At 40.8% G+C, this 15778-nt stretch overlaps 1 protein-coding gene across 8 annotated transcripts in view; it reads right to left on the minus strand.

Moving 5' to 3' along the window:
- Window positions 1-286: 286 nt before the first annotated feature.
- MBNL2 (muscleblind like splicing regulator 2) overlaps window positions 287-15778 on the minus strand; it is a 157269-nt gene continuing 141777 nt past the window's right edge. For all 8 annotated transcript variants that reach the window (XM_059144490.1, XM_059144493.1, XM_059144488.1 and 5 more), the window contains one exon: window positions 287-3063. In XM_059144490.1, the coding sequence (XP_059000473.1) occupies window positions 3049-3063 (15 nt within the window). In that variant the 3' untranslated portion in view covers window positions 287-3048. The remainder of the gene's footprint in view (window positions 3064-15778) is intronic.

The raw sequence follows: 15778 nt of genomic DNA on the forward strand, positions 1-15778 counted from the left end.
TACTAAAGTTCTCTTCATTACCTGGCCGAATCCCGAAGAGGAGGGCCAAGTGGCGGAGTTTATCTTTACTTCTAATTTCAGAAGAACTTCCAAAATAATCCCTTTAAGTTGCTTTTCTTATTGTTAGAAAGCGAAAGCCAAAAAAGCAAAACTCCTCAATCTCCCACTTGAAGACCAGAGCTTGCCTTCGTTTGAAGTCACCAAAGGTTTTCTCCGCGACCGTGAAGACGGTTTCATTCGGCTAAGGATCCACCTGTCTCAACACAGAAAGGAGAAAGACTAGCAATCCTTTTAAATGCTTCTTTTATTTCATTGGTTGTACATTGGGTGAGTGAACTGAATATTACAACCAAAACATAGAGTTGATACAAATTAGACTCCTGTTTACACTGTAAGGTAATGAATGAGGGAATTCTTTAAGTGTTACAGAAAGATTTAGTAGAAATGTTACCAGTGGTATGGCTGAACGAATATTTCTGTGAAGTGCTGTTATATTCCTGAAAACCAAGAGTGAAATGTAGTTCCCATACAAGTGGCGAGTTCATCTCTTAACTACAGTATTTGTTGAACTGCTATCTTCATGTCTTGGATATTGGTGATTTTATTTTTGTAATTAAACAAAGCATTTAAGATTTATTCATCATAGTCAGACTTCTGAATATAAACAAACTTTTGGCAAATAATATTTATACAGAAAAATAGTTTTAGATCCTCTCAAATCCCAGAATTATTCTATAAAATTACATTATAAATAAATAAAAAGCAAAATCTGTTGTACATATATTTGTACATCTATGCATTTGCCTTGCCTCCTCCGTATTGTAAATGGCATATTTATGACTCTTTGCATATTATAATCACAATTCTGGAAAATGGATATCATAGTAAAAATACAGTCTTCTATATCTGTTTGGGGATACGGGTGATGTTTTTGATGCTCCATTATTAAAGGGCTGAAAATAGCTGTGTGCTAATAATTTTAAAAATCAAAATCATGAAACAAAAGAAAGACAACGTGACAACAATTAGTCTACAAAAATATTTCAGTGATTCCTGTAATTCACCTTTTCGTAATGTACTAGGTTCTCAATGAGTTTAAGTGAAATAACAAAGAAAGAAAAGAAAAGACAAGTTTGAATGTTTTAGGCAAGTTGTAGCATAACTACATTGTTATAGTTGAGAAAATTACAAATATCAATAATACATAAAGATGAAGCTACCAAAGAAATACAAGTTAGATACAATACTTTCCCACAAATTAAAACAAATGCCACAATACAAGCACTATGTAAGATCACACTTAGAATGGGATTTTCTTTCGATGGGGTTATCAAATCTACAAGATAAGATGCTCATTAGACGTTGGCCGACATGAATTAAAATGGCGGATCTCTTTTTTTTTTCTCCAACAAAAAATGATATGGTTGGTGCATCTAGTTTTCAGAACAGGCGGTGATGCCAAAATTTAAAATATTTTACATTCAATCTCAAAAGTCAAAATACTTCAATCGCTAATATGTTCACAAAGAAAATGGATGTTTTAAACAATTACACATAATATTCATTTATAACAGCTGTTTTGTTTTTTAAACAATAATTTAAAAACTATGTAGGTACTGTATACGCTATGTGCAACATATAAAATGTGAAATATGAAATATTTGGTACGATAGTGCTTAAAATAAACTTTAAAACAAACTTTCTGAACAAAATGTCATTGTATCGCTATTACCTTGAAGATCAACCAAGTATTTAAAAAAGTAAACAACATTAAAATATGTTTCATTCATATATAGTATATATATGTATGTGTATATATAATATGTATGTACTTGTATTAAAGTTTTTTATACTTTTGAGACATAAAATATGCTTTAAGGTGAAAGAATTAAAAGAACTATTTTTTTTCCATGCTGTAGTCAGTTACAACCCTTTAATCCAACTTTTGAAATGCAAAACAGTAATGGATTTTTTAAAAAGTGAAACTATCTACTTTTTGTTTACATAGTAATTTAGATTAAAGTCACAGTCAAATTTTCAGTGACTAAACTCAAACTTACTTAAATTAGAATATTATACAGATCTCCTCACCTACAGCTTTGTTGTTTGACTAGGTTTTTAGTTTAGAAGTTATTCTGTAATAGGCAACCGGATGGTGAGTTGGAAAAACTAACCCCTTAGATTAATTAGACTGTTGGCATGGGCCTCTCGTTCTTGTCAAGCTGGATGAAGTCTGGCAAAATCTAGGCACTTCTACAAAGTCTCTCTTATAAAACAACTTTAAAAATATACTTGTAAAATAATACCTTCAAGACTTTGTTTGGTGGGGTATGAAGCTCATACCGTGCAAAGTTTCTTTTTCAATCTAGTTAATGTTATTCTAGAATCACACGATTCAATGCGGCATCTCCAGGCAAACCAAATACCACACTCTGATGTGTCCCCCGTACTTGTGCTTGAATTTCCACTCAAATTTTAGACCTGTGGGACAGGTGTGAGTTTTACTTCACTTCTCACCTTTGCTGCAGCATTCGTGGTGTGAAGAAGCGAACCACACTCTTTGATCCAGTGGGCAAATGAAATGACAGTAATTGGCGTTTGAATCGAACCTGCCCTCGGAACAGATTTCTTAACTAATGCTAACTGTTTATTGCTAACTTGGAAAGCGTCTCAATTGAAATGAGTACATTGGTTGGACTTTTCTGCATCAGCTATGGTTATGGAGATAAGACAATATTCCTAGGACAGAAACTATGTTTAGAAACCCTTGAAAAGTAAACTTTATCCTTTATGTCTTTAAACGTCACAGCTGGTCTCAGGTAGTTAACTATCTTAGGTTGGAATATACTAAGCATACCATATTTAATACTCATATATGATGTAGCAGCACTAGCTTCTTACAGTTGTGGTCTGTCCGGAAGAACTAATTCTTTATTTAGCATGCAGTTTGTGGCAATTCTATTGAGGAGGAAACAGGATAGTATGTACAGTAACAATGTTTAGTTATTCTCAATGCAGATTCTTGGCATTCCATTCCGTTTCTGCTGATTATTTCAGAATTATCTGTTAAAGAGAAAGACAAGCGTGCTTTAGACATCCTTCTCAGAGGGAAAAATAACGAGCATACGTTTTACTCTTTGAAAACAGGGATTTTCTTCCCTTTCTCATTTGGATATATTTTCATCTTTTGAGGCAATTGTAATTTTGAGCAATCCCCACCCTTCGTGCCGGAAAATTTTACACGTAAGCACTCCTGCCATGCGGCCGCTGTGACGAATGGTGATTTGAATGCACGCTATCGTCTTTTCTGTGAAACTCAGACAGCGTATATGTGGGCACTGAGGGTGCCTGGGCCCTGATCTCCTTTTTCAGTTCCTGCTTCATGTCTCTTTCTGATATGTTCCCGTTATCAACCAATTAGTATTTGCTAAATATTATGATCAGGGAGTCTAATCAGAGAATTAGTGTGTACATGGCAAGTTGTGGGAAAAGGTTAAATGTAAATACTTTTAAATGTGTCATAAATTAAGTGTTATTTGTTAACTTGCATATAAAATTCAGAGATGTGTTCCCATCAAAAGTAATTTTGTTCCCAAGGTATAATAATAACCGCCAGTTTCAAATTCAGGGAACGTATGAATGTCCCAGATCAAAGGGGAAAAGGGGCAACATTCTAATAAAGCAGTTAAAACATTCTAAATAAATCCAAAAGCACAGATAAAGCTGAACTATCAAATGCGAATCGTGGTCCCAGGAGCCTGATTTCCAAGTTCATTTCCAACTTCATACCTTTGCAAAAAGACAGGGAGTTTGCCCTGTCTGACCCAGTCCTCTAAATGTCAAGCTTTTAAAAAAGCCAACCTTTTAACACATTCTAACAAAGGTATTTACTCTTTGAGCAATGCTTCAAAACCAATCTTTGTGAAATTACTGAAATATTTACTTATTAAACTGCCGAGAACCTATGTTTAGGGAAAGAAACCAGTGAAAATTCTTTACGATCAAGCTAATATTCCCGTATACTGGGATCCAATTCTTAGTAAGAGCCTCATTTCTATGTATAAATTCGTAGCCCACTATGTTGGAATTCACATATATAAATATTTTCTCTTTCAAGTGGGTGTTCCTGCTGTTTGCATAATATACTCAGATAATACCAACTCAGGTAATTCCTCCCATGAAATAGACAGGAGTATCCATTGATTTATTGGAACCTACAGATTTGCGTGGAATTGATAAAAGTAGAGCAAGAACTCATTTATGTTAAAATTTATACTAAATGGAAACTCAAAACATCAAAGTTCCTGGGAATTTAATTAATTGGGAAAAATCACATTCCTTGTCTTGTATCCTGACAGATAAATAAAAATGAGATATAATGATCTGATATGTAAGTATTATCATGGTATCTTTGACTAGCCACTGCCAATTGCCAATACCAAATTCTTTGGAGGGTCATATTATAACTTCACTTTTGAGTTTACATGTTTGGTTATTATATAGGAATTATCCTATTTTGTCCCTTAGCTTCAATGCCATCTGTAAGGTTCCAAATTAAGAACGTGTTGCGGGACACCAAATCATGTCCTTTTCTCTTTCTTCTTTCCTTTTACTTTAGCAAGACTCCTTCTAAAATATTTACAGCACAAAATCTTGCAATTTCTTAAAATCAATACATAAATAATATATATTTTATAATATATTCACATCCTTGCTTATTAAGTGACACCAAATTGCCGTACAGAGTGATATTCTTAGCCACCTGGAAAGAAAAGTATTCTACAGCATGCCTAGCAATGGGCTATTATAGAAATGAGTTAGAGCAATGCTTTGGACTCATACCTGACAGAGGGATATGTACAACCACCTGGGTTTAAGTGAACTGTAAATTAACCTTCAAGTTCACTCAGAACATTACCTAGACTCACCCAGCCTGCTCTTACCCCTGTCCCAGCCTATATCAGATCCATTACCTGGATAAAGACAATATGAATGGCTGTTACATTAGGAAGCCGTCCGCTATTACAGCTGCCTGGTGTTTAGGCCAGGAAATTGGCTCTACCCTGGTCTCTATCCTCAGCTAACTTGTGGAGTATCCTCTGGGGTATTAAAAAAAAAAAAAAGAAAAGAAAAGAAAAAAAGAATTACTCTCCTGGCAGCTGCAAGCTTCAAGAGGTCCAAGCGATTTGATTTTAGAAGGTAAGAAAGCTGTGCGTGTTTCATTTTTTGGGTGGTGACATTTTTCTGAAAAATAGAACTTGATTATTAATTTTTCTCCCCTGAGAAATAGAGCTTGCTGGCACAATCTTTAGTGTTCTCTGTGGGGGAGACACAGTCTGGAAATACAGACAGGAGTCCGGTGAGGAGCAGCTACAGAGTAGTTCTGAAGTAACCTGCTGCCCATCTGATTGCTATTTCTGACGTCAGGAGACTGCAGTGTGATGTCAGACACTAAGGGCCCGAGGGCCCATGGAGGGGACAGGGCAGTTTCCCGCTGGGAGATAGCTCTGGAGGGAAGAGAAGAGCCAAGTGTGTGTGTGGGCGGGGAGGGGCTGGATGTGGGGAGAAGGGTGTAGAGAAGCCATTTCGAGGGAAAGAGGATTCTTCTGTCTAGTTTTAAATATGGGTTCCCTTTACTCAGATGTTTTTAATTCGCATCAAGAAACATAACTTAAAATCAGATGAAAAGGTACATCTGTGTGATTCCCTGTTGCGTCTCCAATTCTACACGGATATATAAAATGTGTCCTATATAAAAACGTCTTTAATCTTCATTGTAATTTTAATGGCTGGCAGGGTCAAGACCTTCAGAGGGTGTCTGAGCATTTCAATATAGGCACAAAACGTTCATTCTTAGAACAGCAGGCTGGGGGCACTTGGGTGGCTCAGCTGGCTGAGTCTGACCCTTGATTTCTGCTCAGGTCATGATCTTAGGGCTGTGAGATCGAGCCCTACATCGGGCTCCACGCTGGGCGTGGAGCCTACTTAAGATTCTCTCTCGGGCGCCTGGGTGGCTCAGAGGGTTAAGCCTCTGCCTTCGGCTCAGGTCATGATCTCAGGGTCCTGGGATCGAGTCCTGCATCGGGCTCTCTGCTCAGTAGGGAGTCTGCTTCCTCCTCTCTCTCTCTCTGCCTGCCTCTCTGCCTACTTGTGATCTCTGTCAAATAAATAAATAAAATCTTTAAAAAAAAAAAAAAAGATTCTCTCTCTCCCTCTGTCCCACCCAACCTGAGCTCTTTTTATATGTGGCCCTGAAACATGGGCTGTGAATCCGATCTGACAAGTCCTAATCCTGAGCCTGTCCATTTTAAAGAACAGTTAATTAAATCGCAATTCACCAAAGTGACCTCGACAGACCGGCTGTCACTGGCATCCTTCCTTCCCTGCGCTCCCCAAAACTGAGACCAAAGTTCCTTCCTCAACCCCCAGGCCCTGCAGCCTGTGTTTTCTTGGAAGGGGCAATGGAAACTTCTCCTGGGGTCTGCCAGAGCTATAAGTCAGAGAAATGGCTACCACATTGGGTCCCCCAGAAATCCCCTCTCTGCTGTTTTGTTTTTATTTGAATAGATGCCCCTTTGATTTCCAGGGGGTTTTGAGTGGTTTTGGCCAGAACCCTGAGAGCTAGGTCAGTATCACCAGTCATATTTTCGTAGACATAGAAAAAGCAGCACAAATGGCTTTCACTGGTCTGCACGATGTACAAAGTTGCTTGTGCAAGCCAATATGAGTTCGAGATATTAACTCCCTCCACCTACGGGCATGGGAGTCTGCTCCAGGGTATAGTGACAGTCTGCATTGACCAGGGGAAATAGGGGTTCCAAAGGCCAGGTCTATACCTCTCATGGTGCCAGTGGTGATCAGAGCTCAGAAGAACCTTTGTGGGAGCCTGGGAACCAGGGAAAGGGGAAGCCATGGGGTACAGTTTAGAGCACTGTGGGGGAGAAAGCAGGGACTGTCTGGAGGAGCCAGATGGGCAGAGGAACCATGGGGCTGCTGGGCCCCTCCCCAGGAAGTCCTTGCCTGGACGGGCAAGCACATTCTACCCCAGGCTTCCTCCAGACCGAGGCCACACGCACAACTGCTCACGGCAGCAAAAACCCTGCCTCAGTCCCAGGTCTGCTGTTTGAGCTTCTAAGGACCACGACACCATATTGGACAGGACAGAAATAAAATATACTGAACAGGGTGTACTTCTGTCCATCTTTCTGATAGGCTCACCTCTTAAATTTAAGAATCTTCCCCCATAAGGAGAACCATGATGAAGTAGGGGGATAAATCACTAAAATAAGATTTTAGTCAATCTTGTATGGTAAATCAAATTTCTGAACGTTTGAAAGGATTACTTTTAATTCCCCTTTCCACTAAGAGGAGAACACACAAAAAACGGGACTAGCTGATGCCCACGGAATCGGTAATTCTATTTTCAGAACAAAGATTCACTCGATCTCAAAGCATGACCACATGTGTGAATCTTTGGTGGACCCTCTGGTTGGAACAGGCGTGTCTGTGAAGCAAAAATATCAGTTGGCTGCAGTGGGGTCTACTTCTTAATTAGCATTTCCTTCAGGCCGTTGGATTTTTCAGAATCTGACAATTCTCCTTCATCCACATTCTTAATTTGTTCCCACATGGGCCTCGTACACAAGTAGACTAATATTTATTTACTGAAGAGAGAATGTGAATGGCCCCGAAGAACATCCAGGGGGTTGTTTTCCCATGAAATGTGTGATGGGCAGTCATTGACTAATCTCTGTGTCCTTGGCGAAGCATCTACCACTGTCTCGTGGTGCCATGGCAGTCAAGTTCATTAAAAAGAAGTCTGGGTCCTCGTATGGTAAACCAGCTGATGGGGGCAGGGCCCCAGCAGGCAGAGCACATGAATGAGTGGGTCAGGTAGGGAGTGTGGCAGATGGAAGGTCCTGTGCCTACAAGGAATGGAGGAGAAGCTAACCAGCTCCAGCCAAATGCTATGTGCAGAAACCCGGGCTCTACATTGCTTGACCCAATCTTCAATTTCCAAAAGAACCTGAAAATTCAGCAACTAATTCACATTACAGAAAATAACTGTGTGGCTCACGTATCTCTTGAGGCTGTGTCCTCTTTGGGCATTACTGATTGGAAGGAGCTATCCACTAAGTCTGGATCACTGGCTTCCCGAGCCGGGCAGACGCCAGGGCTGGAGGCAATACCGAGGGAGCCAGCAGTCATCGCTGTGGGGTGTGGTTGGAGGAGGAGGTCTAACGGAGAGTTAATCCTGCAACTTGCAGACATTTGACTTTCACCCAAAGAACAGGGTACTTGACCAATAGGCACCATCTAAGAAAAACCTACTGTCCCTCCCTTTACTGATTCACCAGATATGAAATATCCACATTCCTTGTCTCTTCCAAGATGATGCTAAATTTTGGCTGAGCCATCCGTATGCTCTGACCCTTGGTGGACACTTGAGAAAGAGCTGACTAGCATAAGAAATGCACTTGGTTGAAACACCAAACTTGAGTGTGTCAGCACCATCAACTCAACTGCTGAACTGACTAGCCCTTGTGTCAGAGCGGGCCAAAGAGAACAAGTCAACATTGCATTTCTCCCGGGCTTCAGAGGCTCCAAGTATTACCGCTTTCTGAGTTTTCTACCTTGTGATGGATATCCAGGAACTGAACATACGAATAATTATGGAAATTGTGAGCTTCCAGACGACTTCTAGAAATATTCACGCTTTTTATATAAATGTGTTCATTACCACCAAGTTTCAGGGACGTCAGACGAGCTGTCTTTTAAAATGTTAGCTCAACATTAAAGGCAGTAGGAAGGCTTACTGCTTGGCTTAATTGAGAGGAAAATCATTTCAGTGGGAAGACCCAGCCGTTCCTATGGATCCAAACCACAGAACAATTCGAAGGCAGGAATAAGGTTTTACTCAAACCCCCCTGCGGAGAGCCATCCAGTAGTGTGTTTGAGTGCAGCTGAAGACTTGGATAAAGCATGCCTTATAAAATATTTGTGTGGTTTTGCTGAAATCTGAAGGCATCTCAGTGGATCTCGATGGCACTCACAAGGGATCTCAAGTGGACATTTCCAAGCAAGGAGGCTTCATTAATGGGGTCCATGGCATAATTGGTTTTGTAAGAACAAGGCAGTGTGTCTTTTGTCTGTATATCCCTAATGTTAGGGATAGGGCAGGGCATGCAGGAGGCACTTATTAACTGCTAGCTGCATGGAGGGCTGAATCAATATTTACTGTGGACACAGTACCATGATGCTGGCATTGGCGGAAGGCCAACAAACAGTCACAAGGAAGACATAGCAATGGCAGCAGAAGAACCCTCTGGACAATATCGATCTGTGCAGTCTTTCAGGGCGTTTATGGATTTGGGAATATCAAAGAGAACAAATAGGCCTCTCCTTCCTCTACTGCTTGTTATAGACAGGTAAGAGGAAAAATCTTCCAGGCTGGGGGAAGAATCCCTCACAAAGAAGGAAACATTGCAGAGAAAAAAAACGCCACCTGACGAAAACGTCTAGACTTGGTTGATCCCTTAGAAGTCATCTTCTGCAGTTACAAGGCCCTATTTCTTCAGAAGGTAATTTCTAAGAGGATGTTTCACTGTCTCCTTAAACAGAACTAATTATTCGTTTTAAAACTGAAAACTGAATGGAATTTCCTAAAACTGTGGCCAACCTAAGGAGGCTTATTACTCACCATCCTAATAGCTCGCTCGCTCTTTTTCTTTCCTTCCTTTCTTCTCTTTCTCTTTTCCTTCCTTCCTTTCCTTCTTTTTATTTATTTATTTTTGAACAGTTTTTTCTTTTAATTCTGTCATGCATGTTTTTCTTCACTACGATCCACGGCATCCGCCTCACACCACCCTCTCTCTCCACTGATTAATATTCTCTCCACCTTTTCCCCCGGACTCCACACATCTTCCCCAGGGCAGTCACTACGATCTGAAATTCCCGGATTTTGTCCGAGAGGCCAGACTAGTGATATATTCTGGTTGAGGCAAACTGTGCAAAGGCGGAGAGACATGTGTATGTTTTGGGCTGCAAAATAGTTCTGTACTTAATCACAATATGAATTACCAAAGTCAAAAGTGAATTACTTTGATTTCGGTGAATGTGGTATGATCAGAGCAATTCTGATGATACGTGTTAATAAATGAACACTTTTAAGCATTTTGGTCCATTTCAAGATGATGTGTAACGAGCAATATACAAAAAGATGTTTTGGAAAATAATCCGATTCATTATCTGGGGGAAATATTGTTCTGACAGAAGGCAGCGTCTCAGGCCATATTTGACTTGTTTTCAGAATGGGGTTTTATGAATATAGGCAGGGCACATTTTGGGCTTGTGGGAGAAAATTCTCACACGTGACAATGGGTTTCCCTCTTGAGAAGGGAAGCCTGAGGCTGGCCTGAATGCCCGCAGTATTCGGCAGAACTGAACAGGCAGTATATTCAGGATTACAGTTTTGTCCTCTGTCATTAATGGAAAGTTTACATTCGGAGTTCTAATTCCTTTGTTTTCAGTGACGTCATTTTGTTGAGGACTCACTTCTAGTATTTTCCATCCTATAATAGTTGAACAGAAAGATTTTTCAGATATATTTTTCAATACATGAAAAACTGTAAGTTAAAAACATTAATAACTGAGTTTCTCTACAAAAGGCAAAAACACTGGCCTCATTGAAAACTACTGACCAGGATCTACAATGACAATTTATATTATCTGGACAAAATAGGTACATAGAAATTCTTGATTTGATATTCTTCACATGATCCCATGTCACATGTGGAAAAATCTAGACTCCTCTGAGTACGGAGGAAGGCTCTGATCACGATCCCTTTTTCTACCCCACACCCAGCCTCGACCAGTCCGATTCCCGGGAGGGAATTCTGAGGAACATTACTGCTGCTTTTACAGTGAGACAGGAATCTAGTCTAAAAATCCCTCTGCTATCCAAGGGTGACTTTCTCCTGTAGGATATAAAGGAGGAAGAAGGAAAGGCATAGGAGAGACTTTTTGTTCCCTGGGCTGTAGAAGTGCTGTAGAAGTGTTTAAAACAAAAACACATTCAGGAGCGTGGCGTGCTTGTTCAGGGAGAGAGCAGCTATGGGACCATGTTAGCTCTGCAAGGGCCAGAGGAAGGCAAAACAACAGGAAAATGAAACCAAATCCTAGTCTGGGAGGGCCCTACGACAACCAGGAAAAAAGGAGGCAGATCAAGCCGTGGCATCCATGGGAAATGGGCCGGTGGGGGGATGAAAGCACCTGGAGGTCGGGCAGGGACAAGTCCCAGATTTTCTCTTCCTGTTCCTGCCCAACATTCCTGACTGCACACCGCATATCCCATCCCTACTCCACCAGCCTACACCGGCCAACATCGCAGCCACAGAATTCACCAGAGGTGATGGTTCCTTTGCTCCAGCAGGTGGAGAAGGTGAAGGACTTTTCCATCACACAACTAACTGTCCGGGGCTTTGAGCTAGGCATGTGCTTTTGGCATCTGTCTTGAATCTCAAAAATAGAGACACATCCATGCACGTGGTATCTGGCCTGTTCTGTGCTGTTAATACAGTGTTATCCTTGAGCAATGTCATGCATTAAGTAAACCCTGACAGATCAACCTGGAGACCTTACCATCAAGTGCATCACTGTCTCTATGGGAGAATTGTTTGAGTTTTAAACCAAATGACAGAGGGAACTCTGAACAAACATTTTTGAAACTGGGGACTGTCTGTATATTAAAGGAGGCCAAATTTCTCTACTATATCAAGAAATAATAGATAATATTTGGGCCACACTATTTAAGAAAATACTCTTAAACATTACAATAAAAATTAGAAAACATTTCTCTTAAAATATTGTATTTAGAATATGTTCCCTGAGATGTGGGGCATGGGAGGCTCGCTGGGATTAAACAGACTGCCCACATCAGAAGCTATTTCCCTGAAGGTGACCTCTGGGCATGAAGGCGGATTCTAAGAAAACATTTTTTATACCTTTACAAAAGAGTTCATGCAGCAATGGAAAAGAAACTTCAAGAACATTTATACCTGCTCTTTTCAAAATGGGATTTTTACTCCAAGTAATAAATGGAAGATTTGGGCCCAGAAAAATCCCCGAAACAAGATCCTGTTGGATTCAACCTCAAGTCCTCAATCCTACTCAATGCTCTGCTTTTGTATCTACCACCATTACGTTAGGTTTAGAATCCCGAGCACATTTTGGCTGTAGTACTCATCTTAACAGTGGAGCAGAATATAATTTATCCTGTTGACAACTGGCTTTTAGGACACCAAAGGCAGGGAAGTAAGCAAATGTGAAGATTCAGTAAAAGGAATGGTAAGGTTAGTGTGAGGTGCACACATGAAGTGTGTCTCGGTGTCATCATCATCTCGTACATTTCAAGAACTGGTGGGATGACACTGCCATCCAATAAAATTTTCAGCAAAATTATGGCTTTTTTCCTACTTTAGTCCTTCTCCTGTTTGAGTATGTGTGTCATAAAGACAGAGAGAGAGAACAAGGTTGGTTAACAGGACTACGTAGTTGTGTGTAAAATCACAGTTGCAAAGGTAAAATCAGAGTCCCAGAGTGGAATTTCAGGAGGCTTGTCTATGCCACCAACCAGCTTCGTGACCCTCTGAGCCTAGTTTCTCACTTTGCCTGTACAGCACGGGCATCTGGGGAGCTACACAAGGATACCGTCTGTCTTCCCTAACAACTCCGAGGAAGAGCCCAACTATGGTATAATAGATGGCAAAATGGACACCAAAAAAGAAAAAATATAAAGAAATCTCCTACATTCTCTTTTATTTCTTTATTGCTGTCCTCTATCAAAACTCAGTGGGTAAGACCTTCCCTTGGGTATTTCTATTTTTCGAAATGATCCTTATTGGGTGATAATCACTTTCACTGGAATTACTTGCATGTTGGTTTGGGGCCTGTCCCCCTTATTAGGTTAAGCTCAGGAGAACAGGGACTATTTTGTTTGATTCTCTATTCCCAGAATCCTGAATTTTAATGACACATCGTAGGTGCTTAATAAATGTCTGTTGAGAAAAAGTATGAAGGTGCGTTGCTGCTGAGCCAACAGTGGGCTTTTGTTACGGCCTGGCATCTCAGGAGAGACCCAGCTTCCAACAAGGATGGCTCACTGAGGAAGGACTTGTATCTGCCTTCAGTTACCTGCTTTATGAAAACTCTTAAAGGAAAACACAGCAACGAGAGCATTTTTAAAGTAATAAAAAAATAACTCTGAGCTATGGATTTCACAGAAGCACCATCAGACATCTTCTTTCCAACCCCACTCAAACCCCACTCACTGCTTCTTTGGGGAAATGTCTGTTCAGACCCTTTGTCCAATTTGAAAAATTGTGGCAAAACAGGAATAACTTACTATTTGCCCTTTTAATCATTTCTAAATGGTGAATTTCAGTGGCCCAGGGACACTCGCCAGGGAGCAACCACCCCTGTCCATCTCCGGAACTCTTCAGCATTCCAAAACAGCACTCGGTCCCCAGTGAACAGTAGCTCCCTATTCCCGCTTCATCCCAATGCTTATTCCTTCTTCCCTCTCTCCTTCCCATGTTTGTCGCTGCCTCTCTGTGTCACACCGGAGTCATGAGCAACTTCCTAGGCTCGCTTTCTAAGTCAGTTCCCTGCCTCACTTACCATGGAACCCCCTCCCGGGGCTCCTTTCAGTTGCCTCCTCCAGGCTGCCCCAAACAACCACTCCCAAGTAGTGATGTTCAATGACCCTGAGACTGGTAAGAAGGTACAGTTCTGTGGAGACCTTGGAGACAAACAAGGTCTCTCCTTCTAAACTACCGTTGTTTGAAAAAGTCCTGGTTGAGAGGACTCCTGCTGGCAGACTCTGTCCAGCCAGAAGTTATTTGCCAGTTTGCCGTCCTGGGAAGGGGGAAATGGCCCCCCTGTCCACCTGCTGTCTAGCTCCTGTTTACTGGACTCAAATCTGAATTCCCTAGTGGTTTCATCAAGCAGCAGTATTTTCAGACTACGATATTGAACTTGACTTCAAAAAGGCTTGCTTCTATGAGAACTTCCTTCTCAAACGGTTACAACTTTAAAAACTAAGAGTGAAACTCAAAAGACAGAAGTTTTTAAGGGAACCACATAAAGAGGTTCGTCCTGACCCTACGCTGACCACAAGCTCCAACCTCATTTAAATACGGTGGAGACGCAGAAGAAGAGGATTTAGAGGCAGGCAAACCTGAATTCTAAATCTGTCCAGTCACTTCCCACCTGCTTGAATCTTCAATTGTCCTTTAAGATTTGCTCTCCTCTGGAAAATGGATAAAACCCTTCACAGAGTTTTGTTGAGAAGTAAATGAAATAATGTAGAGCAGGTGTCTGATGCTTAATAATGGTTACTGGTAAGTGTTGGTTCCCTTCCCTTAAAAGAGAAGGGGATAAGTAAGATTTGGCTTCAGCTTCTGTTTAAATGGGCTTTCAAATAATAATACTGTGCATTTAAATATTCTATGATCTGTATGGCACTCCATCTATGTTGGTAATAAACCCGATTTTGATGCAATTCAGATATTAAAAATGTCAAATACACTTACTTTTGTTTCCATATTTGCATATCCTGACCTGTCACTGACAACTAACTATAGGCCGAATTTCTCATTTATTCATGAAAAAGTCTTGACTGTCTCTCATGCTAATAGTTTTTCAAACCCAAATCTTTTATTACGAAAGCATCAACTGCCATCAGCGTCTGATGATCAGTGCCGTAGAAAGCGAACATCATATGAGAGGCCGGATTTCCCATGCTTTAAACTTGAACATCTAGCCCCATTGGGTGTGCTGCCATTGGTAAAGGATTTGGCACCTCTTATTCTTGGCACTCCTCATCTCTCCAGTGGGAACCAAACACGGTCCCTAACTCATGAGTTGAGAGGGTTAGATCATGTGTTTAGTGAATACCTGGCAGCAGGAAGCACACAAGATGGCTGTTTTATTTGGTAGTATTTCATCTATTTTTAATTCCCAGGCTAAGCAACAGAACATGAATATTTTGACAAGGTATACGCAGCATTCGCTAAATATTGGTAGATCACTGTGCTTAGAGCAAACCATGATTTATGGACACTTGTGCATACTGGTCTCGGCTAGCACATGTCTACACTTCCATCTTCAAGACCTTCACCTCTCCTTTCCTGGATCCCACATACACCACAGACAGAAGCAAGAGGCTTATGTTATGAGCTTATGTTAAAAAACAAAAAACAACCACCCCCAAAACAAAACTCTTAAAAACTCTTTTCTGTGGAGTGCCTGGGTGGTTCAATGGGTTAAGCCTCTGCCTTTGGCTCAGGTCAGGATCTCAGGTTCCTGGGATCGAGTCCCGCATTGGGCTCTCTGCTCGGCAGGGAGCCTTCTTCCTCCTCTCTCTCTCTGCCTGCCTCTCTGCCTACTTGTGATCTCTCTCTGTCGAGTAAATAAAAAAAAAACTTAAAAAAAAAAAACCTTTTCTGTGGCAAAGAAATACAATGGGCTTTTCTTTTCAATCTTGACATACTCCTTAGATTTTGCTTTTTTAACGTCTTATGCAAGACCATCCTTCATGTTGCAGGGGTCAGAGAAGAGCAAAGAAAATATGAACAATAGCAATCGATCCACACAATCCCTTTCCTCCTGAATTCTCATCACTAGAGTGTTTCTCTGGCCCTTTCAAATATTTTGGTGTCCCAATGACAAATATTGAAAGAATGGTGGAGGAACTACAAAATTATTACTGGAAAAAATA

The sequence above is a fragment of the Mustela lutreola genome, chromosome 13, assembly GCF_030435805.1.
Source record: "Mustela lutreola isolate mMusLut2 chromosome 13, mMusLut2.pri, whole genome shotgun sequence".
Taxonomy (NCBI): domain Eukaryota; kingdom Metazoa; phylum Chordata; class Mammalia; order Carnivora; family Mustelidae; genus Mustela; species Mustela lutreola.